The following is a 27641-nucleotide window of genomic DNA, read 5'->3' as shown; positions in this document are numbered from 1 at the left end:
GAGAGAGAGAGAGAGAGAGAGAGAGAGAGAGAGAGAGAGAGAGAGAGAGAGAGAGAGAGAAATCTGTTACTACAGGCATAACCTGCCATTAGCTACTACAGGCATAATTAGCCACTGGCAAAAGCCTGTAACAGTCTGTGGTTAGGTACAAGGCTGATTATCTGATTATATATATTTCCACTTAATGTTAGGGGGATTATCAGTCAGCATTTGTACATCTCTACCTCATGGTTGGCATCTACAGTCTTACTGTGCACAAAGACCATCTCAACTGTATGTAGATGTAACAATGCAATTCCATGTAGGAATGTATAAAGCTACACATTCTCCATCTATACCAGTTATAGAATTCATATTGACTATGTTTCCTATGTTCTAGAGAAATTTGATATGTCAAACCAGAGTCCCCAAAACATCAATACTAGAGAAATCAAGAATTGAATTTTATAGTGTGCTCTGGAGAGTCTCCAATCAACAAAGCCTCAAACCAGTTAACACTGTCGTGTAAACTTAAAAACATTTAACATATAGATGATATCCTTAACTGAGTGTGTACAGAAGGCATCAGTATTTGATACATGAAATAATTTGAAAATTAATAGTTAATGAATTCCCTAGTAATCATAGAGTGGTATCACTAATAAATATTTTTCAAATGATCATTTTATCTTGCTAACGTATAATAAGTAGCTTCATTAAATTATTTTGATAAGCTCTTGTCTAACACATAATGAAACAATAAATATAGAACTGGAAGTTGAGACAATCACTTTCTAATAGTAGCGAAAGTTCTGCATAACCAGAAACTGGCAGCAGGCTTCTTGAAGCCCTTTAATAACCAAGACAACTTATAACAGTTCCATCAAGTTACTATTTCAGTTTTTATGATACACTTTATTGATAGGTAAGGTTAATATGTCAATAATACAAAGATATTAATAAGAATAATATTTCAAGGAATAGAAAATGTACCTAGTCAAACAATATATTTTGACATCTGGGCAGCTGCTTATGAGGTGTAAAGATAAAAATTGTCTTGTTTTTGTTTTGGGGCATGTGTGTATGTGTTTTGAGCAAAGTTTTGAAATATTGCCCCAGCTGAGCTGTCCTGGAACACATTCAGCAGAGCAGGCTGGCCTCGAACTTATGGAGATTTGCCTGCTTCTAACTCCCAATTGCTGGGATTAAAGGTGTGAGGCACCACTACTCAGCAAAAATATCACTATTTTAATTTATTTATTTTTTAATGTATTTTATATGTTTACATTTCAAATGCTATCCCTGTTCCTTGTTTCCCCTCTGCAAACTCCCTATCCCATTCCCCCTTAATCTGCTTTGATGAGGGTGTTCCCCCACCTACCCACCCACTCCTACCTCACTGCTATGTGTAGCATTCCTCTACACTGAGGCATCAAGCCTTCACAGGACCAAGGGCCTCCCCTCCCACTGATAAGGCCCGTTTAGTTCCTTCAGTCCTTCTCCTTACTCCTCCATTGGGGTTCCTGTGCTTATTCAGATGGATGTCTGAGAGCATCCTCATTTGTATTGGTCAGGATCTGGCAGAACCTTTCAGGAGACAGCTGTATCAGGCTCCTGTCAACAAGCACTTCTTAGCATCATCAATAGTATCTGGGTTTGGTGTCTTTATGTGGGATGGATCCCCAGGTGGGGCAGTTTCTGGATAGCCTTTCTTTCAGTCTCTGTTCCACTCTTTGCCCCTCTATTTCCTTTAGACAGGAGAAATTCTGGGTTAAAATTTTGGAGATGGGTGGGTGGCTCCATCCCTCAGTCGGGGACAGGGACATGACTAACCTCTGGATATGGTCTCCACAGTTTCTTCCTCCCTGCTGTGGGGTATTTCAGCTAATGTCATCCCCATGGGGTCCTGGGAGGCTCCTGCTTTCCTGGCATCTGGGACTTACTGAATGCTTCCCCCAGTTCCCCATCCCCCATTGCTAAATAACTTTGTTCAATTTCCTGACCCTCTGTACATCTCCTCCATCTCCTCCCACACCTGACTCTGCCCCTTTTTCCTCTCCCCCTCTTCCCTTCCTCCCAAGTCCCTCCCACCCTCTACTTCCCTGGATTATAGTGGTCCCCCTTCTAAGTAGGACTGAAACATCCATTAATATTCCTTCCTTTTGAGCTTCATGTGGTCCATGAGTTTTATCACAGTTTTCTGTGTGAGTGCAAGGGTGTGAATGTTTGTGTGTTCTAGAATGTTGAATCACACAACTCACTTTTAAGTAAGAGAATAAGTTTAAATACTTATTCTTAAAATTTAGTACATATACACTATGTTTGTGTTCAGTTAAAAGTGAAATGCACTGGATTAAACTCCATTTTCCTAGGTTTTTCTATTTGTCCTATATTTCTGATACTTTTTCACTCCTCCTATTTCCTCTCATTTTGCTTTCAAAATTCCCTTTCTCCAGTTATTCCACATTCCACAGGAACTTTCTCTCTCACACTGCCCCATACATCCTTGCATACATCCTGGAACTTTAAAGAGTACAAGAGAATCACTCACTGAAACCTTTCAGTTATTAGATTAGATGCTGTCTTATAAAGACTGGCATTTCATAAACATATTGTACAAAGCAAGTATCTCATTCCAACTTCCATAAATCCTTAATTTTTCCATAGCATGTTTTCATATCACATTACTTGTATTGCATCACCTTCCAGTACCCAGCAAGGACCATGTATGCATAGCTATAGCCCCAAAACTCGAATCATGTCTAAAAAGTAATAAAAGATTAAATTCAAATCTTTGACTTATTAAATTTCCTTAAACAATTGTGCATTAAACAGGTACACTTAAAAAAATGTCTCAATAGAAACAAAAGATGAGTGGAATAAAAAGATAATTTCCCATATACAAGCCAAAAGCCAAAACCACTACAGACATACAAGGTATCATCCAAAAAGAAGAGAAGGACAACCTGAGTATTATAGAGAGCTAACGCATACGGGAATTCGAGTGATACTTTAAATAGCAAAGACATCTATTTGCATATCCAAATGTATCAACAGGAAGCATGGTCAAGGAATGGGTACAGGGAGTACATGCCAATAAGGAAGTACACGTCCAGGGTACAGGCTTAATTCCGGTTTAAATATGATTCACTGGTCTGAAAAAGACTAGCCGACATACAGGTAGTTTCAGAAGGCAAATAGAATATAACTGTGGTATAAATGTGCATTTCATTTGCTAACTCAATACTTTTCTATTTTTTGAATGTGAACTTTACTAAAGACTGAATATATAAGATGTGCCTGTGATATAATTGTGTTTTTACATAAAAGGTAAGATAAACATAGCAATTACAAATTTTGTATCAGCAAGTAATTTTTCACAAAGTATCTATATGTATTTAAGAATTACTGGGTAATGTTGTTACAAATGTTTTGAAATATCAAAATCTCCCAATATTATTTCTATATTTGCAGGAGCCAAACAGATCACTTTAAGAAAGTCTAATGCTAAATGCATATTTTTATCTCTATTATCTTTAATACATTGAAATCTCTAAATAAATTATTTTTATTAATTTTTTTAAAGATTCAAGTAGTTACATACATGCATATGTGTATGTACATACATTTTCCTAGACATATACATTTGTATCTTTCTTAATTTGGCAGACAATAGCTAACATATATATTGATTCAAGAGTCCTTTGTAGACTCTCTAGAGTCAGCTATGAATCTAAAGCCTATATTTAGGACCACCATGCTAGACAGGGAAAACCATCAGTGAATGAAGTCAGATTGATGATGCACTGCCTATGTGGTAGAGGGACTGAGGGATAAAAATGGAAGACACCTTAGAAAACATCTTCCTGAACAAGTTACAGAAGTATTTGTATCTTGCAAAAGTGAGAGGTAGAGGGTTAGTGTAGTTACAAAACACTGTGGTGACTGTTGTTCAGCTTCCTAATTAAACACTTTAATTAATCCCATGGTGTCTTAGAGTTTCTATTGTTGTGACAAAACACCATGACCAAAAGACAAATTGGGGAGAAAAGGGTTTATTTTGGTTTACACTTCCATATCACTCACTATTCATCACTGAAGGAAGTCAGGATTGGAACTCACACAGGACAGTGTCTTAGTCAGGGTTTCTATTCCTGAATAAACATCATGACCAAGAAGCAAGTTGGGGAGGAAAGGGTTTATTCGGCTTACATTTCCACACTGCTGTTGATCACCAAAGGATTCAGGACTGGAACTCAAGCAGTCAAGAAGCAGGAGCTGATGCAGAGGCCATGGAGGGATGTTCTTTACTGGCTTGCTTCCCCTGGCTTGCTCAGCTTGCTCTCTTATAGAACGCAAGACTACCAGCCCAGGCATGGTCCCACCCACAAGGGGCCTTTCCCCCTTGATCACTAGTTGAGAAAATCCCTTACAGCTGGATCTCATGTAGGCATTTCCTCAACTGAAGCTCCTTTCTCTGTGATAACTCCAGCTGTGTCAAGTTGACACAAAACTAGCCAATCCAGACAGGAACCTGGAGGCAGGAGCTGATGCAGTGGCCATGGAGAGCAGTGATTACTGGCTTGCTCTTCTTGGTTGCTCATCCTGTTTTCTCAGAGCACCCAGAACTAGCAGCCCAGGTCTGGAACCAACTACAATGAGCTTGACCCTCCCCCCATCAATTGAACCTCCCCCCATCAATTCCTTACAGTTAGATCTTATGGAGGCATTTTCTCAATTGAGGTTCCCTTCTTTCAGATAAGTCTACTTGTGTCAAGCTGACATAAGACTATCTATATACATGCTAAAGGTGCCAAGGGAGATAGGCCTACCAAAGTGTCCCACTAGCAATAACAACATAAATCCCTGTTCCAAATAAGTAAAAGATAAAGTGTAAGCATATTTAAGAACAGGGTTATCCTGAAATGAACATCCTCTTTAACATGCCAAGTGGGTTCTACATTTGTTGTACTCAGTATTTCTAGAGCACCTTATTTTATTTTATAAATGTATCTCTGTATGCCTTTCAAATGTCTCCCAAGACATTTTCTCAAGGTCTTCTGGAGTTTCAGTATGTGAGGTTACAGGTAGTTGTTGTTTATGTATAATATGAGTTTTTCAAAAATTGAATTGTGTATTTTAATAAATAACCCTTGAGAAAGCAATATGAAACACAAAGGTAAAAATTCATACATACTAATAGTAGTTTCCTGGGAAAATTACTATTTTAAAAATACTTATTGCTTATTAGACTTTCTTAAAGTGGTCTCTTTGGCTTCTACAAAAATCAGCACTTGACACATGCAAACATTTTCAAAAACCATTCAGTAAATCATGTATCTGAGAGCTGGTTTGAATTTGTGCAGTAAGAAAGTTCATTGTAGGAACACTGAGGATGGGCACTTTCTAGGGTAACTGCTTTCCAGAATTAAGGGAAGAAATGCACTTGTCACCTCTCCTCTTATGCAAAAAGTATAACTGAGAATTGATTTAAGGTCCCGCATGGATCGTCAAAGGCTTAATGCAAATTATATTTCCAGTTCTCTCTGCAAGATGCTTTGCTCTCCGTTTTTCGAAGCATTGACACAGCCATGGGCACCTTTCCTTTCCTTTTGGTAGTTAATTAAAGGGGGTTGTATTGTTTTACTGAGAAATATTTACAAAATCTTTAGGAAAGGAGAAAAACAGAAGGTTTCATTGTGAACTATTTTTATTTAAAAGAGGATCACAAGAATACATTGTTTTCTACCAACAGGGAATTTTTTTTTTAAGTGTGCAGTTATTGCCTTAATTGCAGTACAATTGCCTTAGGAGAATATAATGCTTTTTACATGATCAAGCACTTATATAAAAGATATAAGGAATAAAAATGATCTGAAAGTTGGTTATATAGTGATTCAGACACCTTCTATACTCATTGGATTAGAAGCAATCATATTACATACTTCTCTTCCAAATACTATTTGTGCAAGATAGAAATTCATCGAGGATTCTATTAGCTTTTATTGCTAGGCTTTTTATACATTTAATTTTATTATATCTATGGCTTCTGATATTGTACATTATTAGAAAATAGAAGCAGTTAATAGAACATAATGCAGTTAACTGATACAATTGAACATAACTAACACCTTGGACATTTTTAAGCTACAGCATTTTAGTTCACCCTCCTGTGTTCACGCCTGTATAATTATACATCTCCTGGTTTGTCTCCTGTAATTCACAACTTCCTCCTGCTGCTTAATCGCAGACTTTAGCAAGCACATTTTAGGGGGAGAAAAACTGCATGTGATTTTTTTCTGTGAATCCTTTATTTGCTGTATGCATTAAGGCACTGATTACCCTCAAGGGAAAAAATGAGGGGGTGTGTAAAACACACAGGAGTAGAGGTGGGAGATGGGGTTTAGAGGCATGCATAATTTAGATTCATTCTTGTATGAGGAAATCACAAGGAAATTAATTATCAATATATTTGTAGACTTCAAACCAATCATGTTTATAAAAAAAAGTATAGCATGCTACAATATTATACCTTGGTTATAAGAAAGAGATGCTGTCATGGTGATATCCCTAGCACTCAGGGGTTTGAATGGCACATAAAACTTCTTTGAACAAGAACAACATTAGTTCTGAAGTCTAAAGTGAAAAATAGACCAAAGAGTGAATGATAAGTCACAACATTGCATTCCTCTTAGGTTATGGACTTTTGACAGAGGAACTGCTGCTCATAATCTTTCTGCATTTGAAATTATTCTATAACATCTAAACACACTGTAATGAAGAGTGAGAAGGCACAGATCTGAGTAAAGAATAAGATGCCAATCAATACCAGAGTGAAATGGTAAACAAGGTTAGTGATAGGCCATTTGGAGCTCACTGGTTATATTTACTTTCCACAACAGAAAAGATAAAGCGAGAAAGTTTGACTTACTAGAGAAACATGCAATTGAGAAGGTTTCACGGGAGGTATATTGCCTGCCACAGACAGTTTTATTGTCAGTCTTTGCTTTTCAGCTTAATCCTGAGGGTTTGGGCTTCATAATCATCTATGTTGTAGACTTAGCTTCATTCCTTTCAACTGAGAATGGGCTCTGTAGGGAGGATTCCAAATGACTCCTTTTAACCTTTTGAAAAATTTAACCTTTTGTCCACAGGGAATTATTTTACAAATATGCTCTGGACTGAGAAGTTTGGCAGGACATAGCCTGTATATTCACCTTGTCATTCACAATTAAGTATCCCTCCTCCATTCTGAACTGCTTTATTTCCCTCGAGATTTTATAATTGCAGCTGGAGGCATGAATAGAAGTTTTACATTGAATTCCCAAACCTTTCCATAGACTTCCAAGAAAGAAAAAAAAAAATCTATCACTCATAAAGAAGGGAAGAACTGTCCAGCGCCCTGCATGAATGAAGGCTGCTGAGCTGGGCTGAAACTGCATTGGATCTGTTTCTCTGTTGATTTTGTAAACCTTTTCAAGGGTTACCATAGTAACAAGCAAATTATGCCCTCTCCCCTAACATCTTTCAAGCATGTAAGAGGGATAAAGATAAAGGTTAGGGTTAAAAGAGCTACAAAATCTCTCTTACTACCAGCAGATATCGGAAGGAGTCATGATTAGCCTTTTAAGAAATCAAGTATCTTTTTCTCACCACAGTCAAATGAGAAAGTTGGTTCAGCATCTACTTACATCTCTGATGTCTGCGTTTGCTCCTGTACATGGTCATTCTGAAAAAGGAAATACCGACTTTCTAAGAAGTAATTGGTTTGACCACGGAGACAAAGAGACGGGTTCTGCTCCTGCTTTGCAGTGAGGCTGTTGCTCGCTGACAGAAGGTAACCAGCAATCACACAGTGAAAGCCAGGGCAATACCATTCTCGTAAAATTACAGGGATGTGCCACTGCCTGTAACTACTCTGTCCAATGCAAATCTCCCAGAGAAAATTAGAATTTTCTAACACCCCAACCGATGTTAGTTATGTTCTTTAATAAGATCTAGATTACTAAAGTGTTGTGCTCGAAGCAATGTTGAATTACAAACAGATTCATATAGTTAGCAGGAACAGTAACGCTGAAAATTACAGTTTGAAACATGAAGAACCTTGTATGGTGTTTTCAAATATTAAAAAGTATCCTGTGAGTCCACATATCCTTTGCCCACTTGAAAATGCTGAAATTTGCATTTTGTTATTCTTTCCTTATTTGCCCCCTTGTGCATTTTGTATAGTTAATTACTGAAGGAGTTATCACTTGCCATATTGTCTATTTCTTCAACCAGTGTGCACTTTGACAACAAAGCAGAACTCTATGCTTAACATCCATATGAGGAGGAGTCCACTGTTGGAACTTAGGCTCAGAAAGAACTTAATGCATGCTAGGAACTGTGCTGCTCCTTGCAGAAAGTTTTGCTAGAACCTTCCATCTACCTCCAGCCTCATTTCAGTGCTCAGTCCTCTACTCTGACAATACTGAGGTGACACCTTACCTAAGCATGCTTTACCGTCTCCCCAGACAGAAAGTGTGGCCACTGTGACTTCACAAGCTGTGTACTCTATCCAGATAAGAACAATCTTGAGCATCCAGCACAATGAGATGCCTGGCACAGATACTCCTGAGTGTTTGTGGCTCTAAAATAACAAGTATGGTTGTTTGTTTCTTTGTTTGTTTTTACATTCAGCAGGACTCATATACAACAGTGGAATATATCTTGGTAATAGGTCACCTAGATTATAATGTTAAATTCATTAGAGCAGTAAAAGTGGCCATGATCAGCTGTCAAAATTCTTCTTCTTTTTAGTGAGAATTAGTAGAGAAAATATCTTTGTAAGCATTAACAGGAGGATTATTTGAATGTAAAAATCAATTTATATTCTAGTAATTATTGCATTCCATAATTGGAGATGTTAAGAATGCTATCCAAAGATATTTTCAATATTTTGTACAGTATCCTCCACTTTTGACTAACAGTACTCATGCTTCAACAAGGCTGTTAGAGACTGCGTTGTTCTATGTCCTATCAAACTAACAGTTGCTATCCCTACCCTACCTGTGTATTTTTACATAGTTTGGTATGTGTCCCATTACATTGTTTCTGTTTATATTTCTCAATAATATTTAGGAATCACCTATGATACTCCATATTAACTTGCTTTTGATGATCTTTTTATTGGGATATTTATTCCTCATCAGAAAACTTTGTTTTCTTTATCAAAGAGTATCTAGAGATCAGACTGGCAACGGCACAGAGTAGAAACTCAACAAATACTTGCATAATATATCAATTTTAATAAATTATAAAGTCTATATAATTATATATTTTCAATGAAGTCAGACAATATGCAAATACTGTAGTGACTTTATTAAATCAAATGATTTCTTCATATCTATCTTTTGTTTCCTTGGATAACTCTAATGTTCTCTGATTTACATTAGTTTAGCTTTATAGAAGCAACATTATATCAAATACATAGCAACTCCATTAAAAATAATATTAACTCCTTTCCTAGAAGCAATACCATATAGATGGCTGGCCATAGCAAACTGTTTTAATACAACAAATAGAGAAAGTACTTTCCTATTATATAGTATAAATGCATGATGTGGAGAAGAAAAGAGTCAGTGATTATTAGGTACTGATAGCATAATGTTGTAAGGATGCTCATGCCTGTAAGTTTAGATTGGATATAGGATTATGCATAGTCAAAGTGACAATTTACTATGTTTACAATAATATTCCATTTTCACTCATTAATATCAGCTTGAACAGTTTTTATGCAGACTACATAATTTATGTACGTTTCTTCACATATGAAAAGCAACATGTCCTACCATCATCACAGCTGTTAAAGCAGTTGCCTCTCCTATATTCACCTATGGCTGGCAGCTCTTATCAGGCAAATTTTTCACTATGATTGACTTTTCAGCTGCATAGAGAAATTTATATTGTCACTCTTTTCTAATGTTACTTTGCTCACATCATAGAATACCATCCACACAGTCTTGAGTTTTATGGTTGAGCAAATGGCTTTAATGTTGGCATGTTTTATGCTACAGTAAGAGGGCACCTCAGAATTACCCAGGAAGGAAAGACCAATAAGCATCCACCTTGGCAGTTTTAAGGGGCAGGAGACAGAAGGCCAGATGGAAATATATCTCACCTTCTAAGAGCAAGCAAGTAATAAATATGTGGTCTGTCTGTCTGTCTGCCTGTGTGCAAGCTTGAGAGAGAGAGAGAGAGAGAGAGAGACAGAGACAGAGACAGAGACAGAGACAGAGACAGAGAGACAGAGACAGAGACACAGAGAGATTAATATGAGCAGACAAATATAACTTTGTTCCAAAGTTTATATTTCAAACATTTCAAACTTTTAGAGCAGTTCTTTTACTTAGGTGTTACTATCCCAAGTTTGGAAACAAGGAAACTTCCATAGCAAGGCATAAGAGTAGGAACACTGTACATCTTACAGATAATGTACTGAGATAATTTTATTGGAAACTGTACCAGGACAAATTAAGTCTGAGTAGTGAATGTGCTGTGGGTAACTTGGCGGGGGGGGGGGGCTTTTTACTGAAGGATCCTCTAGTGTACTGGAAAAGCACATAAATCAAGAACATAGCATGCCCTGAGAATGACTTACTTAGTAAGAGCTGACACTGAGAAAGCAGGGTCCCAGACTTCCCTGCATTTTATAAGCACAACTCCATCAAATTCTAAAACCATCCTCTGAACTAGTATTTCCACTTCTGCCTTTACTATTTCTATCGTCACCCTCATTCTCAATGTTTCAGTAAAGTGAGACTCAGAGGTTAAGTCTCACTGACAGCAAGATATGTCATGTCCTGCTTCAAATCTGACTGAATATTGTTCAGCAACAGCAAGATATAGCTTAACTTATAAAGTAGAAGGGATATTTTCAGAACCTATGAAGGAAGTGAGACTCCACAAAACAAACAAACAAACACACAAACAAAAACAAAACAAAACAAAACAAAAACCCAGAAAATCCAAAACAAAGCCATGCTCAGTACAATTAGTAAAGGTCAAGATAAATGAATATAATAGTTGCAAATATATATGTTGAGAGAGAGATGGGGGCAGGGTCTTCAAGGTTAGCTCCAGAGTGATTTTGTTGGCAGAGGAAGTCTCAGCTCTGATGGAATGGTTATTTTCCTTTTAGATGTGCTCTATTCTACCTTTTCTGCATACCACATGTAAAACTCTAAACATGTTGTAAAATCCTTGTGTTTTAAAATATTTAAAAAAAGATTTCTACAATTTTCTATGAAATTCAAGACACAAGAAGTTCTAACAATTTTATCATGACACAAATTAAACTGAGTGATTCTAGAATTTCAGAGAATACTTAGAATAAAGTTGAAGTTGAGATGATATAATGTTATGCCACCAAGATTCTTGAATGCATAGCTGGCCTACAACTGATGTCACTTGGAAGCTGCTGATGGAAAAATCTCAGGGAAAGAAATGTTGATTATTTTAAGCAATTTGGACCATAGACTCCCTGCAGGGATTTAAGTTTGGGAGTTTTATCAAGTTAACACAGAACATTTCCTCTAGAAACCACATCCTTGGAAACTATTCTTTTTAAGTGTCATGAGTTATCCATGTCTTAACTCTGTTCTCCACTGTTCTTCTTTTCGAACAATTACCTACAGCTCACAGTTACTTTACGACATTCTTATCATGGAAAGGCAGAGAGATGCTAAGAGTATATTCTCCTGCTTTCTCTCATCATCATGCCTGCCGCCCCTGTGGTACCACCTTCTCTTCACATGTCTGACATAAAGGCTTCTTTCTTTACCAAAATATCTCTTTTCAAGTGCAATTTGTGTTAGGTATTGACACCAACTTCATATCTGTTCAGGGTGATAACCAAATGACATTCAACTGCTGGATAAAATTCAAGAACTGTAAAAAAGAAAAGAAAAAAGAAAAAGAAAAAAAGAAAATATCTGCAGCCTTCCACATATTTATATCAAGTTACTTGAATTCTTGCCAATGTATCATAGTATTAGACTCACATCATTCACTAGTACCCAAGTGTTCTGACCCTTGCTGATCTAAAGATCACTAACTATCCAATAACTATCCCTTTAAGACCAGTTTCTTGCCATTTCATCTAAGATCTCATTTTACTTTCTATTTGAAAGGGAAAGAATATAAAACAACTACCTCAAGTACATTCCAAGTTTTCATTTGTAGTATTGGCTCAAATAGTAGTAATTTTCAGAATAATGCTTTTTTATTCCTCATTGTGGTTGAAGTGAAAAAAGAAAACAAACCATGTCTGTATTTCTTGGTTTTTTTTTTTTTCCATTAAAATTTTTCAGTACATCTGGAAAAGAAGTTCTTTTGTTTTTAGAAGAACATAATTGGAGTTTATTATGAAGACTTTCTCCAGTTCCTTGTGCTCTAACATCAAAGCACTCTTTGAAATCATTAAGTTTTTGAAGTATTTAATGCTTACAAATATTTAAAAAAGATAAATCATGTTTCCTTTAGAACTCATCATACAATCGATCTTATTTTCATTTAATCTCATTAGTGGCGTTGTTTCTCGAGCCTTTCTCTTACTCTTGCTCACATACTCTGAATGTTTTCCCTGAAATTTTATTTAAGGTTCATCACTTTTTGTTAGTTTGTATTGAATTATCCAGACTCAGATGTATCATTTTCATTGTTTTCAGATGTATTGCTTTAAATTTATATTTGGATTAACTTACAGTTTTTGAAGGGCAGTAAAACTCTCTATTCTGAGTCCTTCTGATTTAACCACATATTTAATAATATACAAATAGTTTAAAGAAAACAATACATGTAAACATATAACCAATTTTGGATTTATTAAAGTATTATTAAAGTATGAAAAAAATTAGTTTCTTTGAATAGATATTTATTTCCTTTAAATGTATTTTGAGCAAGTGATAGTTCTGTCACACAATGAAGGTGTAAAATTATCCTAGACTCAAAAGAAGCACAAGTCCTTTTAGGGTGACAAGGACATTAAAGGGCTATTACTTGTAATCAATTAACTCACAAACATATGAAAACAATAATAACGCATGTTCCTGATATATGTTATTAATTATTTTCAATTGTATGACTTTCCACCCAAGCTCATGTTTGAAAATGTAATACTCAAGGAGATGGTAATTGGCATGGGAATTCATTGGAGGTGATTGTATTGTGAAGGAGACTTTGTAACTGGCGTCTGGTTCCTTGCTACAAATATTTAGAGAAACTGCTTCCCTTTGGCCATTTAAGAGCATACCAAGATACTGTTTTCCTTGAACCAGAAAAAAATAAAAAAATCAAAATGTCATTCAACAAGGTGCTGAATTGCCCAGTACCTTGATCTTGGACTTAAAGGACTCTAGAATTCTGGTTAATATACTTCTGGTGGACTAGGTCAAGTATTCTACTACATTTTGCTTTAGCAGTCTAGGTAGACTAGAAGGGTACGTGGAAGAATCACTGCATCACAGCTTTTGCTTTTGTGTATTGAGATGAAGGAACTGTGCTGCATTTACAAAGAAATAAAAAACTGGATCTGTTGTCATATTAGTTTCTGTGCCTATGAAGACTTTAGGTTATATTTTGATATCAAATCATAGACTTTTAAAAATGATATGTGTATGCTTTTTATCCTTCTACTAATAATAGTCTATCAGAGTGCCTATTCCATGTGTTCAACCACTCATTATCTGAATGTTCATCCATTACCTTATGTTAAAAGCCAGAATGATTGAATGCTATGAGCTACAAAAGGGAAGCATTGTCCTGGTGTGCTTGCAGTGTACATGCTGCTAGCTGCAGAAGATCTGAACAAGGCAATACAGATCCAGAACAAGAATGCTGAAGAGTAAAAAGCACCTAAGGAGCAGAAAGGCAAAATGCAGCCAACTTACATGGAGATATAAGTGCATTATGTAAAGTTTTACACAAGTTTCTCATTTTCTCGGATATTATTTCCTTTAATGTCCATTTTTTTTCCCCCTTAACTTCAAGCTTCGTCTGGACTTTTTTTCTTCTACGCTTGTACAAGATCATCATCTAATTTTCTAATTTTTATTAGTTTTGGCCCTTTCCTATGTTTTATCTACTGTCTACCTCCTCTATTTCTAGGTTCAATGCTAGTGACAACAGAGCTGAAGGCAATGGCACCTCTCTTTTAACAAGTATTAACTGTAAGTAATCCTTCATGGAGGAGGTTAATAATGCCACCTAAATATTAATTTCTGGGTATAGGTTGCATTAAATATACCATAGTTTCTAATTGCAGTGTTAATTTTACTCACAAATTCCAAACATTTTCAATGTAAAGTGTGTATGTTAGTATAATTCATTTTGGATTTTACCTGCCTGCAAAAGTAGTCTGCATGGTAGCCCTGTCCTCCGAGTTCCTTTTCTATTCATATTCAGTTATAATTATCACATGATGAGCTACTTAAGCCTGCTGAGTTGAATTGAATGACTGTCCAGGTATAATTTGGCACTACTCAGCCCAAGGCTATTTTAGGAATCCATCTCAAATTTTCATTTTGTGTGGACTCCTTTTAGGAGTTCAGAACAACCTGGATATTCTTTGACCTCACACATGTCTTTCAAAGACAACTATTTGAATAAACTCTGCATTTGCCATTACCAACACAGCAGTATGTGAGCAGTAAATATGTAAATGCAATTCAAGATTCCCTTATCATTATAAAACCAGTTTTATATGTTTACTTAAATGCCCCTTTATATAGGAATAAGAACTATAAGAGGAAAAAGACTGAAATTTTATTTTCAAAATAATACTCTACTTTAGTGAAAACTAAATCTAATGTTTTCTTTAAACAACATGAAGGGAGGGATTGGAAGGCCACTGAAGGGATTAGTTAATATTAAATGATCATTAGAGTACTCCCACAAGATGAACAAAAATAAAACATGTGAGAAGGTGATAATTCAATTAAAATGATTTTATATTTCCAAGATCATTTGAAGTGACTTTTTATAAGAAACAAATATAGCAACAACAAAGGAACAAAGATTTCAACTTGTAACTATGTGATTTTGACTGAATAAAAATGTATTCGTGTTGACAATTTCTGGGATAAATGTTGCATCTACTCTAGTACCATAAACACCTCCTTCCCACATGGCTGATCTTAATCTAAACCTAATAAATCTCATAACTTCAAATGAAAAATACAAGTTCATATATGATATCTTTTTAAATTAAATTAACTTGAAACATTTTCTTTTTATTAATCATTTTATTCATTTACATTTTAAATGATATCTCCCTTCCTGGTTACCCCTCCACAAACTCCCCTCCCATTCCCCCTCTCCTCCCTCCCCTTTGCCTGTATGAAGGTGCTCTTCCACCCACTTACCCACTCCTGCCTTACCACTCTAGCATCCCCCTATTGGGGCATCAAGCTTTCACAGGACCTAGAGCCTCCCCTCGAACTGATGTTAGATAAGGCCATCCTCTGCTACATGTGTATCTGGAGCCGTGAAATATTTTCATATATTCAAATTTGTTTACTTAAATAGTGTCATCTGGCTCATGTAATGATGATCAAAAGCAGAGATGATTGTTCATGTGTACAAACACCAGTCCAGGAAGGAGTATGCTGGATAGGCTCCCAGGGAAAAAACAAGAAGAATCCTGCTAGGTCTCCTTCTGCTTGCCCCTCAACACCGGTGGCAGGTGCGAGTGCTGGGCCTAGGGCTATGAGAACAGGAGAGCTGGCCCTGCCTCTAGCTTGCATTAATACTCAGAGAGTAAACCCTGTACCTGGCATGGACAACGGTAGACCTGGTCCTTTATGAGGGTGTTGCAGGTGCTCAAGCACAGGAGTGTCATCCCTGCCTCGTATCTGCTGTATGGTGGTACAAAAGAGGGAGAGATGCCCTCCTCCCCTCCCTCATCCCTTGACACCTATGGCAGACAGGAAAACTCACCTCCTGGGTTCTTAAGAATGAGAGAATTTACCATGTTCCTCACCAGCTCCAACACTCAATAAAGCAGACCTTGTAGTTCCCTTGGAAAGTAGGATAGAGCTGGCTGTGATTGCATGGGTTGCCAGTGAACTGATGCTCCGACCAGGAGAGAGGAAGAGCCAGCATAGCTTGTTGCTCACCTCAGATGCCTCTCAGGCCTAGATTCAGGGCTTTGTATTGGCACACACCAATATCCACTCCATTGAAAAACTTTTGGAGTGCATGAAGGGGCTGATCCTACAGACCCAAAACTATAGGATCTCCATGACACAGAGCAACCAGAGGGTATCCGAGCTGAGTCCCACTGAGGTTCCAGTATTGATAGAGTAGCAGTAGCCTAAGTTCTCATACCAGACCAAGTCATTGCAATGAACATTTTCAAGCAAAGAAGTGTGGACAAAAGAGTACACTGTGACACACTACAGCTTCTACAGTGAGATGATGTTTTTCCCTCTCACTGTGGGAGGGAGGTTGCCAGGGTGTAGGGCGGGTAGGAGGGAGGTTGCCAGGGTGTAGGGCAGGTAGGAGGGGAGGTAGAGATGAGTGAGTTTGAGGGGGAATGGGGTATATGATATGAAATCCACAGAAAATCAATAGCAAGTTATAAATAGATATTAAATACAAAATAAAAAGAATGAGATACTAATCACTGGTCACACAACTGAATGTATTGTTTATAATCATAAGTAAGTTCTAATGTACTTTTTGTTTTGGTTTTTTGAGAATCTAAAGTTACAAGCCTTGATATTAAGGGATTTTCTCATCTCTAAGACAGAATATAAGAGTGGAACAGAAGTCAGAATGAAGCTGACAGGAACCTGGTGTGGTGGTCTCGCAGGGGTTCAGGTCAACAACTGACCAATTCAGTTGTGTGTGGTAACTAAAAAGGGGCCTAGGGGAAGAAGGGGGAAGGGAAGGCCCACACCCTGCCAGAGTTCCACCCATGCTCTGGACAGGCAGACATGGGAGGGCTGCCACACTCTTTCCACTCAGCCCCTGGTGTGCGTCCAAGCCTCTGATCCACTCTTCGGGGGTGGGTGGACAAGGGGCAGCCCAGCCTGGGGACCTTGGGGCCACTCTCTGTAGCCCCGGGGTTATAGGAGAGAGGGATGAGGGAAGAGAGGTTCCCACACCAGAGAGAGTGAAAGCAGCAGATCTTGATGAGCAGACTGTCTATGGTTTTAGAGCTTAATTGTAGAAAGGCAGGGAGAAAGAGAGAAGGTAGAAAGAGAGAGGGGGAAAGGCTAGAGAGAAAGAGAGTAAGAGGGAGAATGGTAAGGAGAGGAGAGGAGAGAGGAGAGAAGACAAAGATAAGAGAGAGGAGTGAGAGAAGTGAGAGGTAAGAGAAGAAAGGAGTGAGAGGAGTGAGAGAGAGCAAGCAGGGACCTAACAGCCCCTTTTAAAGTGAGCTGCTATCTTTTCTGTTGCTAGGTAACTGGGGAGGAGTTTAGCCTGAAAGTCAGAAGCTTGGGACATTGCCTATGTGACTTCTAGCCATGCTTCTCTTGTGGGGCCTGTGGGGGGCAGTAACTTAGGCAGGAGTCAGAGTTCCAGGAGCATGAGGGAACGCCTACTGTGTCCTGTAGGTGAATTAGCACCCTTCTGGGGTTCAGACCTCAGCTCCACTAGAGACCAGCCTGTCTGTGCATAGCCCAATGCTCCACATCTCTCCCATCTGTTTTTATAAGAAAAGGGGGGAGTTAGTGATGTGACTGTGTCATTTGTGTTGAAAATTTAGGGTGGATGGAAGTATAAGAAGGAAACCTACAGCCTGGAGAAGTAGCAGAACAAAGTCAGAGTAGTGAGGAGGGCTAGGGTAAGGGTTGGGAAGGCAAGAGATTGTACAATCAATCAATTGTTCCATGGGTAGTACAATTTGAGGGTAATAACATCAGTTTTGAACATCAGTTAATTAATCTAGATAGACATTATGCTTTCCTCACTTTCATGTAACTTTCCCCAAAGTTCAGCAGCCATTTGGCTTTGGCAAGAGAGTCCATCTGTAGCTGGAAGGTCCCAACTCTGTCTTCTGTGGTTCAGCACTTGTCTCAGGAGTCCTCAGTCAGATGAGATTTTTGGAGAAAGGCAGCTTTGTTGTCTGTAGGTCTCAGGAGATGGTGCTGTCTCAGATGGATCTGTGGCAGCAGGCCCCATGTGGAGATAGACCTGTAGAATAATTGTACCAAAGGAGCAGAACACCAGCAGAGGATATCTGCACAGTGTGGATAGCAAAAGTTATGCCTGCAATGATTTGCTTAGGAGCACACCACAGTCTGTTGTAGATGGCTGAGGAAGAAAATATCATGTTAATTGTGTGACTGGGGTAGGCAGCTAACAGTTCTGTAAAAGAAAACCAGTTATTAATTAAGGATTGGATGACTTTTCAATCTTGGAGACCAGCCTGTCTGTGCATAGCCCAGTGCCCCACAGGTGTGGATGCTTGGAGCTCAGACTGAGCTCAGAGAACCTGGTGAGGGAGCTGATGGAAAGACTGGAGTTGTGGAGGGGGATTGCAACCCCATAAGAAGAACAACAACATAGGCAGTCCTGACCACCCAGTTCTCCCAAAGACTAGACTTACAACCAAACAGTGTACCTTGAAAGATCCATGGTTCCAGATACATATGTAGCAAAAGATGGCCTTGCCTGACAGCAATGGGAAGGGATGCTCTTGGTTCCTGAGATGCTGGAGCAGTGGGGTGGGAAAGTGTGAATGGGTGGGGGAGCAGCCTCATACAGGCAAAGCAGAGGGTGGAGGGTGGATATGGGAGGGGGTGGTGATGGAGGGGTATTAAGTGGGATATCATTTGAGATGTAAATTAATGTAATGATTAATAAAAAAAGAGATCTCATCAAAAAAAAAAAAAAATGAAGCCACAGCTGACTGCAATGGTTAGAGAAGGGTGTAGACTTAGGGGAGGTGTTGGCAAAGAACAGCATGGTAAGGCTTAATTAATATCTAATAACTAATGTTGACACATTTTTCTCATGATACTTCTGTTATCATTGTCCTAACAATTGTCCATTACTTTCTATAGTAATAGTTAGTAGATGTGATTCTATGTCCCCATTTATCCACAAAGCAGTTCAGTATACAATGTATCAATTACAAAAGGACAAAGATCAAATCCTAGGGAAGCTAAGCTGACAATTTGTAATGGGTGTTAAATTTCATATAGATATGAATTTCTACATATCTATAGAGAATTTTTATGAAACTATTAGACAAACAGACAGACTGATAGGAGTGTGGCTTATCCAGTACCTCAACACTCCAAATGGTGGTTCTACTTCTATTGACGTCACAGACAGTGATGAAAGAGGACCTGATAATCTAGCAATGAATTTGCTATAGGAGTTATTCCCACACAGAACACTGACATAGCATTTAGTAAACTGTACAGTCAGCTGTCTAAACAGTTTCTCTCTTAGAGACTAGTATAGATATGTGAGTCAAGAGTAATATGCTAACTGGTGACTATGCCCTGAAAGAAATAATGACAGCTGTCCAATATAATGGAAAAGCTGAACAAAATAAACAGCTAAAAGGTATAAATTCCATACATTCTAATAACTTTGTAAAATGAGATTTACAAAGCATTTATAAGACTATCAAGTCAAGGCATTTTGGGCAATTTTCATTCTACTTGATGTTACTACATGATGAAATTAAGTTTTTCTATTATTCTCTATTATTCTAACTCCTCTCTTCTCTGCCAACTTATTCTTTATTTCTTAAATTTATATTTATACATCAAATATTTGTTTAAATTTCCAGTGTCAAATTAGACATTTGCTAGAAGTGTCTAACTTACATCTGAGGTTATAGAAGAAAGATGTTCCATTGTTTGGATCTAGTTCTGCCTTCGGTGACCTAGTCCCGTCTTCCTCATAGGCTTACACCAGTTTATCTCACTAGTAATGTGTTTTCCTCCTATTACATACTCCTAGATGGTTTGAATAACAATTTAAATAAAATATTGAAAGTTCTGAGAACAGTGTGAAGAATAAGTATTCCCTGCTATTGCTACAATTGTCCACATAGATCAGATCTTAAACTATCTCAAATCCATTACTTCAAAATTAAAATTTATTTTAGTATTTCTAGAAGGATTAGAACACAACATTAGAAACATCATGCGTTAATGAGCTATAACTAGTTTTAGGTACAATTTTTAAAGTTACACACAGGGAAATACACACAAACACACAATAGTGTCAATGGAAACAAATTCTTCCTTTACTATTTTAGTGCATAGTATTTCTTTTTCTTGTTTATTTGCTCTGGCTAAAAATTCCAGATATAAAAAAAAAATCTAATTCTTTCAATATTACATACTAGTAATAACAGTATATGTCTTTATCATGCTCCTCATCAAAGAACAATCTTTATCTTTGCATCATTGACTAAAATGTTAGCAGTAACCTCATCTTAAAATCTTTTTAGAATTCTCTCATATATTATTAGATCCACATTGCAGTTTCCCATCCCTTCACTCATCCCAGTTCCCCAACCCCAACCTTACTTTACCCCTATCTCCCTTCAGAAAAAGCAGGCTTCCAGGGATATCAACTGAACATAAAAGTATAGGGGAACAAAATACCCATGGAAGGAGTTACAGAGACAGAAGAAATGACCATCCAGAGACTGTCCCACCTGGGGATCCATCCCATATACACCACTGAACCCAGACAGTATTGCATATGCCAGCAAGATTTTGCTGACAGGATCCTGATATAGCTAATCTCTTATGAAGCTATGCCAGTGCCTAGCAAATACAGAAGTGGATGCTCACAGTCAGCTATTGGGTAGAACACAGCGCACCTAATAAAGAAGCTAGAGAAAGTACCCAAGGCGCTAAAGTGGTCTGCAACCCTATAGGAGGATCAACAATATGAATTAACCAGTACCACCCTGAACTGTGTAACTAGATGCATATGTAGCAGAGGATGTCCTAGTTGGCCATCAATGGGAGGTGAGGCCTTAGTCTTGCGAAGATCATATGCCCCAGTACAGGGGAATGCCAGGGCCAGGCAGCGGGAGTGGGTGGGTTGGGGAGCAAGGCAAGGGGAGGGTATAGGGGACTTTCGGGATAGCATTTGAAATGCAAATGAAGAAAATATCTAATAAAAAATGTACACTACAGTAAGACTAGGCACATACCCTCATGTCAAACCTTGGCAAGGCAACCTAGTACGAGGAAGAGGGTCCCAATAACAGCCAAAACAGAGATAATACCTCTCCCACTCTTAGGACTCCTAAAAGAACCTGCATATACACAACCATAACTTATATACAGAGGAACTAGCTCAGACCCATATGGACTTGGAGACTGTTGCTTCAGTCTCTGTAAGTGCCCATAAGCCCTGATTAGCTGATACTGTGGGCCATGTTCTTGTGTGTCCTACAAATCTATGGCTCCTACAATCCTTCCTTCCCTTCTGTGGAGTTCCCTGAGTTCTTCTTAATGTTTGGGTGTGGTTCTCTGCACCTGCTCCTATCAGCTGCCAGAGGAAGCCTCTTTGATGATGACTGGGTTAGGCTCCAGTTAATGAGTATAGCAGAATATAATTAGAAATCAATTCATTTATTATTATTATTACCATTATTATTATTGACAATTGTGTTTGGTTCTATCCTGGGTCTCTGGGTTATCCAGCTTGTGATATTGTCTTGATAGATTTGAAAAATGATATTTTTATATCAAATTTATAGAAAGCCTTCTCTTTTTCACTTACTAAAAGACAATTTTGTGCATGCTTTTCAGTTCCAAATGGATCAAAGATATCAACATAAAACCAGGTAAACTGAACATGATAGATGAGAAAGAGGGGAATAGACTTAAACTCACTGGCACAAGAAAGTACTCTCTACATAGAACATCATTGTCACAGTCACTAAGATCAACAACTACTACAGGGGACCTCATGAAACCAAGAAGTTTCATCAATCCATCATTTGGACCAAGTAGCAGCCTACAAAGTGGAAAACATTTTTACCATCTTTACATATGATAGAGAGTTAGTATACAAACTATATAAAGAACTCCAGAAAATATGTATCAAGACCAATAACCCAATTTTAAAAAGGTTAAAATTTAAACAGAAATCCAAATAAGGGAAACACAAATGGCTTTTTGAAACTCAAAAAGAAACAATTAACATCCTTAGCTATCTGAGAAATCTTCCTCTTTTTTTTTTTTTTTTTTTTTTTTTTGGTTTTTCGAGACAGGGTTTCTCTGTATAGCTCTGGCTGTCCTGGAACTCACTTGGTAGACCAGGCTAGCCTCGAACTCAGAAATCCGCCTGCCTCTGCCTCCCGAGTGCTGGGATTAAAGGCCTGCGCCACCAGGCCCGGCTCTTCCTCTTTTTTTATTAGATATTTTCTTCATTTACATTTCAAATGTTATCCAAAAAGACCCCTATACTCTCCACCTTTTCAGCTCCCCAACCCACCCACTCCCATTTCCTGGTCCTGGCATTCCCCTTGTTGATCCTCCTATAGGGTTGAAGACCCCTTTAGCTCCTTTGGTACTTTCTCTAGCTCCTTTATTATGGGTCCTGTGTTCCATCCAATACACGACTGTGAACATCCACTTCTGTATTTGCCAGGCACTGGCATAGCCTCACAAGAGATAGCTATATCAGGGTCCTGTCAGCAAAATCTTGCTGGCATATGCAATACTGTCTGGGTTTGGTGGTTGTAAATGGGATGGATCCCTGGGTGGGGCAGAACTTGGATGGTCCTTCCTTCCATCTCAGCTCAGAACTTTGTCTCTGTAACTCCTTCCATGGGTGTTTTGTTCCCCATTCAAGAAGTATCCACACTTTGGTCTTCTGTCTCCTTGAGTTTCATGTGTTTTGCAAATTGTATCTTGAGTATTCTAAGATTCTGACTAATATCTGCTTATCAGTGAGTGCATATCATGTGTATTCTTTTGTGAATCAGGATAATATCCTCCAGATCCATCCATATGCCTAAGAATTTCATGAAATCATTGTTTTTTAATTGCTGAGTAGTACTCCATTGTGTAAATGTACCACATTTTCTGTATCCATTCCTCTGTTTAGGGACATCTGGGTTCTTTCCAGCTTCTGGCTATTATAAATAAGGCTGCTATGAACATAGTGGACCATGTGTCCTTTATGACAAGTTGGAACATCTTCTGGGTATATGCCTGGGAGAGGTATTGCGGGATCTTCTGGCAGTACTATGTCCAATTTTCTGAGGAAAAGCCAGACTGGTTTCCAGAGTGGTTGTACCAGCTTGGAATCCCAACAACAATGGAGAAGTGTTCCTCTTTCTTCACATCCTTGGCAGCATCTGCTATCACCTGAATTTTTGATCTTAACCATTCTGACTGGTGTGAGGTGGAATCTCAGGGTTGTTTTGATTTGCATGTCCCTGATGTTTAAGGATGTTGAACATTTTTTAGGTGCTTTTCATCCATTGGGTATTCCTCAGTTCAGAATTCTTTGTTTAGCTGTGTATCCCATTTTTAATACCAATTTTAATAGGGTTATTTGATTTTCTGGAGTCCATCTTCTTGATATATCTATATCTATATCTATATCTATATCTATATCTATATCTATATCTATATCTATATCTATATCTATATCTATATCTATATCTATATCTACATCTATATCTATATCTATCTATATATCTATATCTATATCTATCTATCTATCTATATATAATGATATTAGTGATATTAGTCCCCAATCAGATTTAGGATTGGTAAAGATCCTTTCCCAGTCTTTTGGTGGCCCTTTTGTCTTATTGACAGTGACTTTTGCCTTACAGATGCTTTATAATTTTATGAGGTCCCATTTGTTGATTCTCGATATTTCAGCACAATCCATTGTTGTTCTGTTCAGGAATTTCTCACATGTGCCCATATCTTTGAGGCTTTTCCTTACTTTCTATAAATCTATAAATTTTAGAGTCTCTGGTTTTATGTGGAGTTCCTTGGTCCACATAGACTTGAAATGCTAGTTGAGCCAGCACCATTTGTTGAAAATGCTGTCATTTTTCCACTGGGTGGTTTTAGCTCTTTTGTCAAAGATCAAGTGAACATAGGTGTGTGGGTTCATCTCTGGACCTTTAATTCTATTCCATTGATCTAAATGTCTGTCGCTGTACCAGTACCATGCAGTTTTTATCACAATTGCTCTTAGTACAGCTTGAGGTCAGGCATGGTGATTCTACCAGACATTCTTTTATTATTGAGAATATGTTTTGCTATCCTAGGTTTTGTTATTCCAGATGAATTTCTAAATTACCCTTTCTAACTCTCTGAAGAACTGAGTTGGAAATTCGATCGGGATTGCATTGAATCTATAGATTGCTTTCAGCAAGACAGTCATTTTGACTATATTGATGCTGCCAATCCATAAGCATGGGAGATCTTTCCATCTTATGAGATCTTCTTCAATTTCTTTCTTCAGAGTTTTGAAGTTATCATACAGTTCTTTCATTTCCTTAGNTAGAGTCACACCAAGGTACTTTATATTATTTGTGACTATTGTGAAGGGTGTTGTTTCCTTAATTTCTTTCTCATCCTGTTTATCCTTTGTGTAGAGAAAGGTCACTGATTTGTTTGAGTTGATTTTATATCCACCTACTGCACTGAAGCTGTTTATCTGGTTTAGGAATTCTCTGGTGGAATTTTTAGTGTCACTTATATATACTATCATATCACCTGCAAATAGAGATATTTTGACTTATTCCTTTCCAATTTGTATCCCCTTGATGTCCTTTTGTTGTTGAATCGCTCTGGCTAGGATTTCAAGTACTGTATTAAATAGTTAGGGAGAAAGTCAGCAGCCTTGTCTAGTCCCTGATTTTAATGGGATTGCTTCCAGCTTGTCTCTATTTAGTTTGATGTTGGCTACTAGTTTGCTGTATATTAGTTTTATCGTGATTATATATGGGCCTTGAATTCTTGATTTTTCAAAGACTTTTATCATGAATGGGTGTTGGATTTTGTCAAATGCTTTCTCAGCATCTAACAAGATGATCATGTGGTTTTTGTTTTTGAGTTTGTTTACATAGTTGATTACATTGATGGATTTCCTTATATTAAACCATCCCTGCAACCTTGGGATGAAGCCTACTTGATCATGATGAAAGATTGTTTTGATGTGCTCTTGGGTTCAGTCTGTGAGAATTTTATTGAGTTTTTTTGCATCAATATTCATAAGGGAAATTGCTGTGATGTTCTATTTCTTTGTTGGGTCTTTCTGTGGTTTAGGTCTCAGAGTAATTGTGGCTTCATAGAAAGAATTGGGTAGAGCACCTTCTGTTTCTATTTTGTGAAATCATTTGAGGAGAGTTGGAATTAGGTCTTCTTTGAAGGTCTGATAAAACTCGGCACTAAACCCATCTGATCCTGTGCTTTTTTTTTGGTGTGTGTGGGGGAGACTATTAATGACTGCTTCTATTTCTTTAGGGGATATAGGACTCTTTAATCTTATCTAGATTTAACTTTGGTCCCTGGAATCTGTCTAGGAAGTTGTTCATTTCATCCCGTTTTTCCAGTTTTGTTGAGTATAGGCTTTTGTAGGAGGATCTGATGGTGTTTTGGATTTCCTCAGGTTCTGTAGTTATGTCTCCTTTTTCATTTCTGATTTTGTTAATTAGGATACTTTCCCTGTTCCCTCTAGTTAGTCTGACTAAGTGTTTATCTATCTTGTTGATTTTCTCAAAGAACCATCTCCTGACTTGGTTGATTCTTTGAATAGTTCTTTTTGTTTTCACCTGGTTGATTTCAGCCCTGAGTGTGATTATTTCCTGCCGTCTACTCTTCTTGGGTGAATCTGCTTCCTTTTATTCTACAGCATTTAGGTGTGCTCTCGAGCTACTAGTAGATGCTCTCTCTAGTTTCTTTTTGCAGGCACTCAGAGCTATGAGTTTTCCTTTTAGGACTTCTTTTTTGTGTCCCATAAGTTTAGGTATGTTGTGGCTTCATTTTCATTAAACTCTAAAAAGTCTTTAATTTCTTTCTTTATTTCTTCCTTGACCAAGGTATCATTGAGTAGAGTGTGGTTCAGCTTCCACATGAATATTGGCTTCCTATTATTTATGTTGTTATTGAAGAAAAGTCTTAGTGCATGGTGATCTGCTAGGATGCATTGGAAATTTTCAATACTTTTGTATCTGTGAGGCCTGTTTTTTTCACCAATTAGATGGTCAGTTTTGGAGAAGGTGTCATGATGTGCTGAGAAAAAGCACATCTGTTTGTTTTAGGATAAAATAAAATCTGTAGATATCTGTTAAATCCATTTGTTTCATAAATTCTTTTGGTTTCAATGTGTCTCCCTTTAGTTTCTGTCTCCAGGATCTCTCCATTGATGAGAGTGGGGTTTTGAATTCTTCCCTATTATTGTGTAAGGTTTATTGTGTGCTTTGTGCTTTACTGTAATTTCTTTAATGAATGTGGATGCCCTTGCATTTGGTGCATAGATATTCAGTATTGAGAGTTCATCTTGGAAGATTTTACCTTTGATGAGTATGAAGTGCCCCTTCTTGTCTTTTTTGATAACTTTGGGTTGGAAGTTGATTTTATTCTATATTAGAATGGCTACTCCAGCTTGTTTTTTGGGACCATTTGATTGGAAAATTGTTTTTAAGACTTTTCCTCTGAGGTAGTGTGCAGCAAAATATTGGGTCTTGTTTATGTAGTCAATCTCTTAGTCTATGTGTTTTTATTGGGGAATTGAGTCCATTGACATTAAGAGATATTAAGGAAAAGTAATTGTTGCTTTCTATTATTTTTGTTGTTAGAGTTGGGATTCTTTTCATGTGGCTATCTTCTTGTAGCTTTGTTGAAAGATTACTTTCTTGATTTTTCTATGGTGTAGATTACACCTTGTGTTGGAGTTTTCCCTTTATTGTCCTTTGAAGTGCTGGTTTCATGGAAAGATGTTGTGGAAATTTGGTTTTGTCATGGAATATTTTGTTTTCTCCATCTATGGTAATTGAGAGTTTTGCAAGGTATAGTAGCCTGGGCTGGCATTTGTGTTCTCTTAGAGTCTGTATAACATCTGTCCAGGATCTTCTGGCTTTCATAGTCCCTGGTGAGAAATCTGGTGTAATTCTAATAGGTCTGCCCTTATATGCTACTTGACCTTTTCCCTTACTGCTTTTAATATTCTATCTTTATTTAGTGCGTTTGTTGTTCTGATTATTATGTGTCAGAGAGGAACTTCTTTTCTGGGGCAGTCTACTTGGAATTCTGTAGGCTTCTTGTATGTTCACGAGCATCTCTTTCTTTGGGTTAGGGAAGTTTTCCTGTATAATTTTGTTGAAGATATTTACTGGCCATTTAAGTTGAAAATCTTCATTCTCATCTATACCTATAATTCTTAGGTTTGGTCTTCTTATTGTGTCCTGGATTTCCTGGATGTTTTGGGTTAGGATCTTTTTGCATTTTTGCATTTTCTTTGATTGTTGTGTCCATGTTCTCTATGGAATCTTCTGTACCTGAGATTCTCTTTCATCTCATGTATTCTGTTGCTGATGCTTGCACCTATGGTTCCTGATTTCCCTCCTAGGATTTTTATCTCCATAGTTATCTCCTTCTGGGTTTATTTTATTGTTCCACTTCCATTTTTAGATCTTAGATGGTTTTGTTCAATTC

General features: G+C 37.6%; 1 protein-coding gene across 9 annotated transcripts in view; it reads right to left on the bottom strand.

Annotated features, from left to right (window-relative positions):
- Ralyl (RALY RNA binding protein like) overlaps positions 1-27641 on the bottom strand; it is a 683608-nt gene that overhangs the window by 213616 nt on the left and 442351 nt on the right. For 2 of the 9 annotated variants that reach the window (XM_021196092.2, XM_021196093.2), the window contains exon 1: positions 7671-7898. The exons of the other annotated variants lie outside the window; for them this stretch is intronic. In XM_021196092.2, the coding sequence (XP_021051751.1) occupies positions 7671-7707 (37 nt within the window). In that variant the 5' untranslated portion in view covers positions 7708-7898. Of the gene's footprint in view, positions 1-7670; positions 7899-27641 lie in introns of those variants that run through there. 9 annotated transcript variants of the gene reach the window in all.

Source organism: Mus pahari, chromosome 4, assembly GCF_900095145.1.
Source record: "Mus pahari chromosome 4, PAHARI_EIJ_v1.1, whole genome shotgun sequence".
In the NCBI taxonomy this organism is placed as follows: domain Eukaryota; kingdom Metazoa; phylum Chordata; class Mammalia; order Rodentia; family Muridae; genus Mus; species Mus pahari.
The sequence above is the reverse complement of the archived record's forward strand: the minus strand, read 5'-3'. Positions and strand labels throughout refer to the sequence as shown.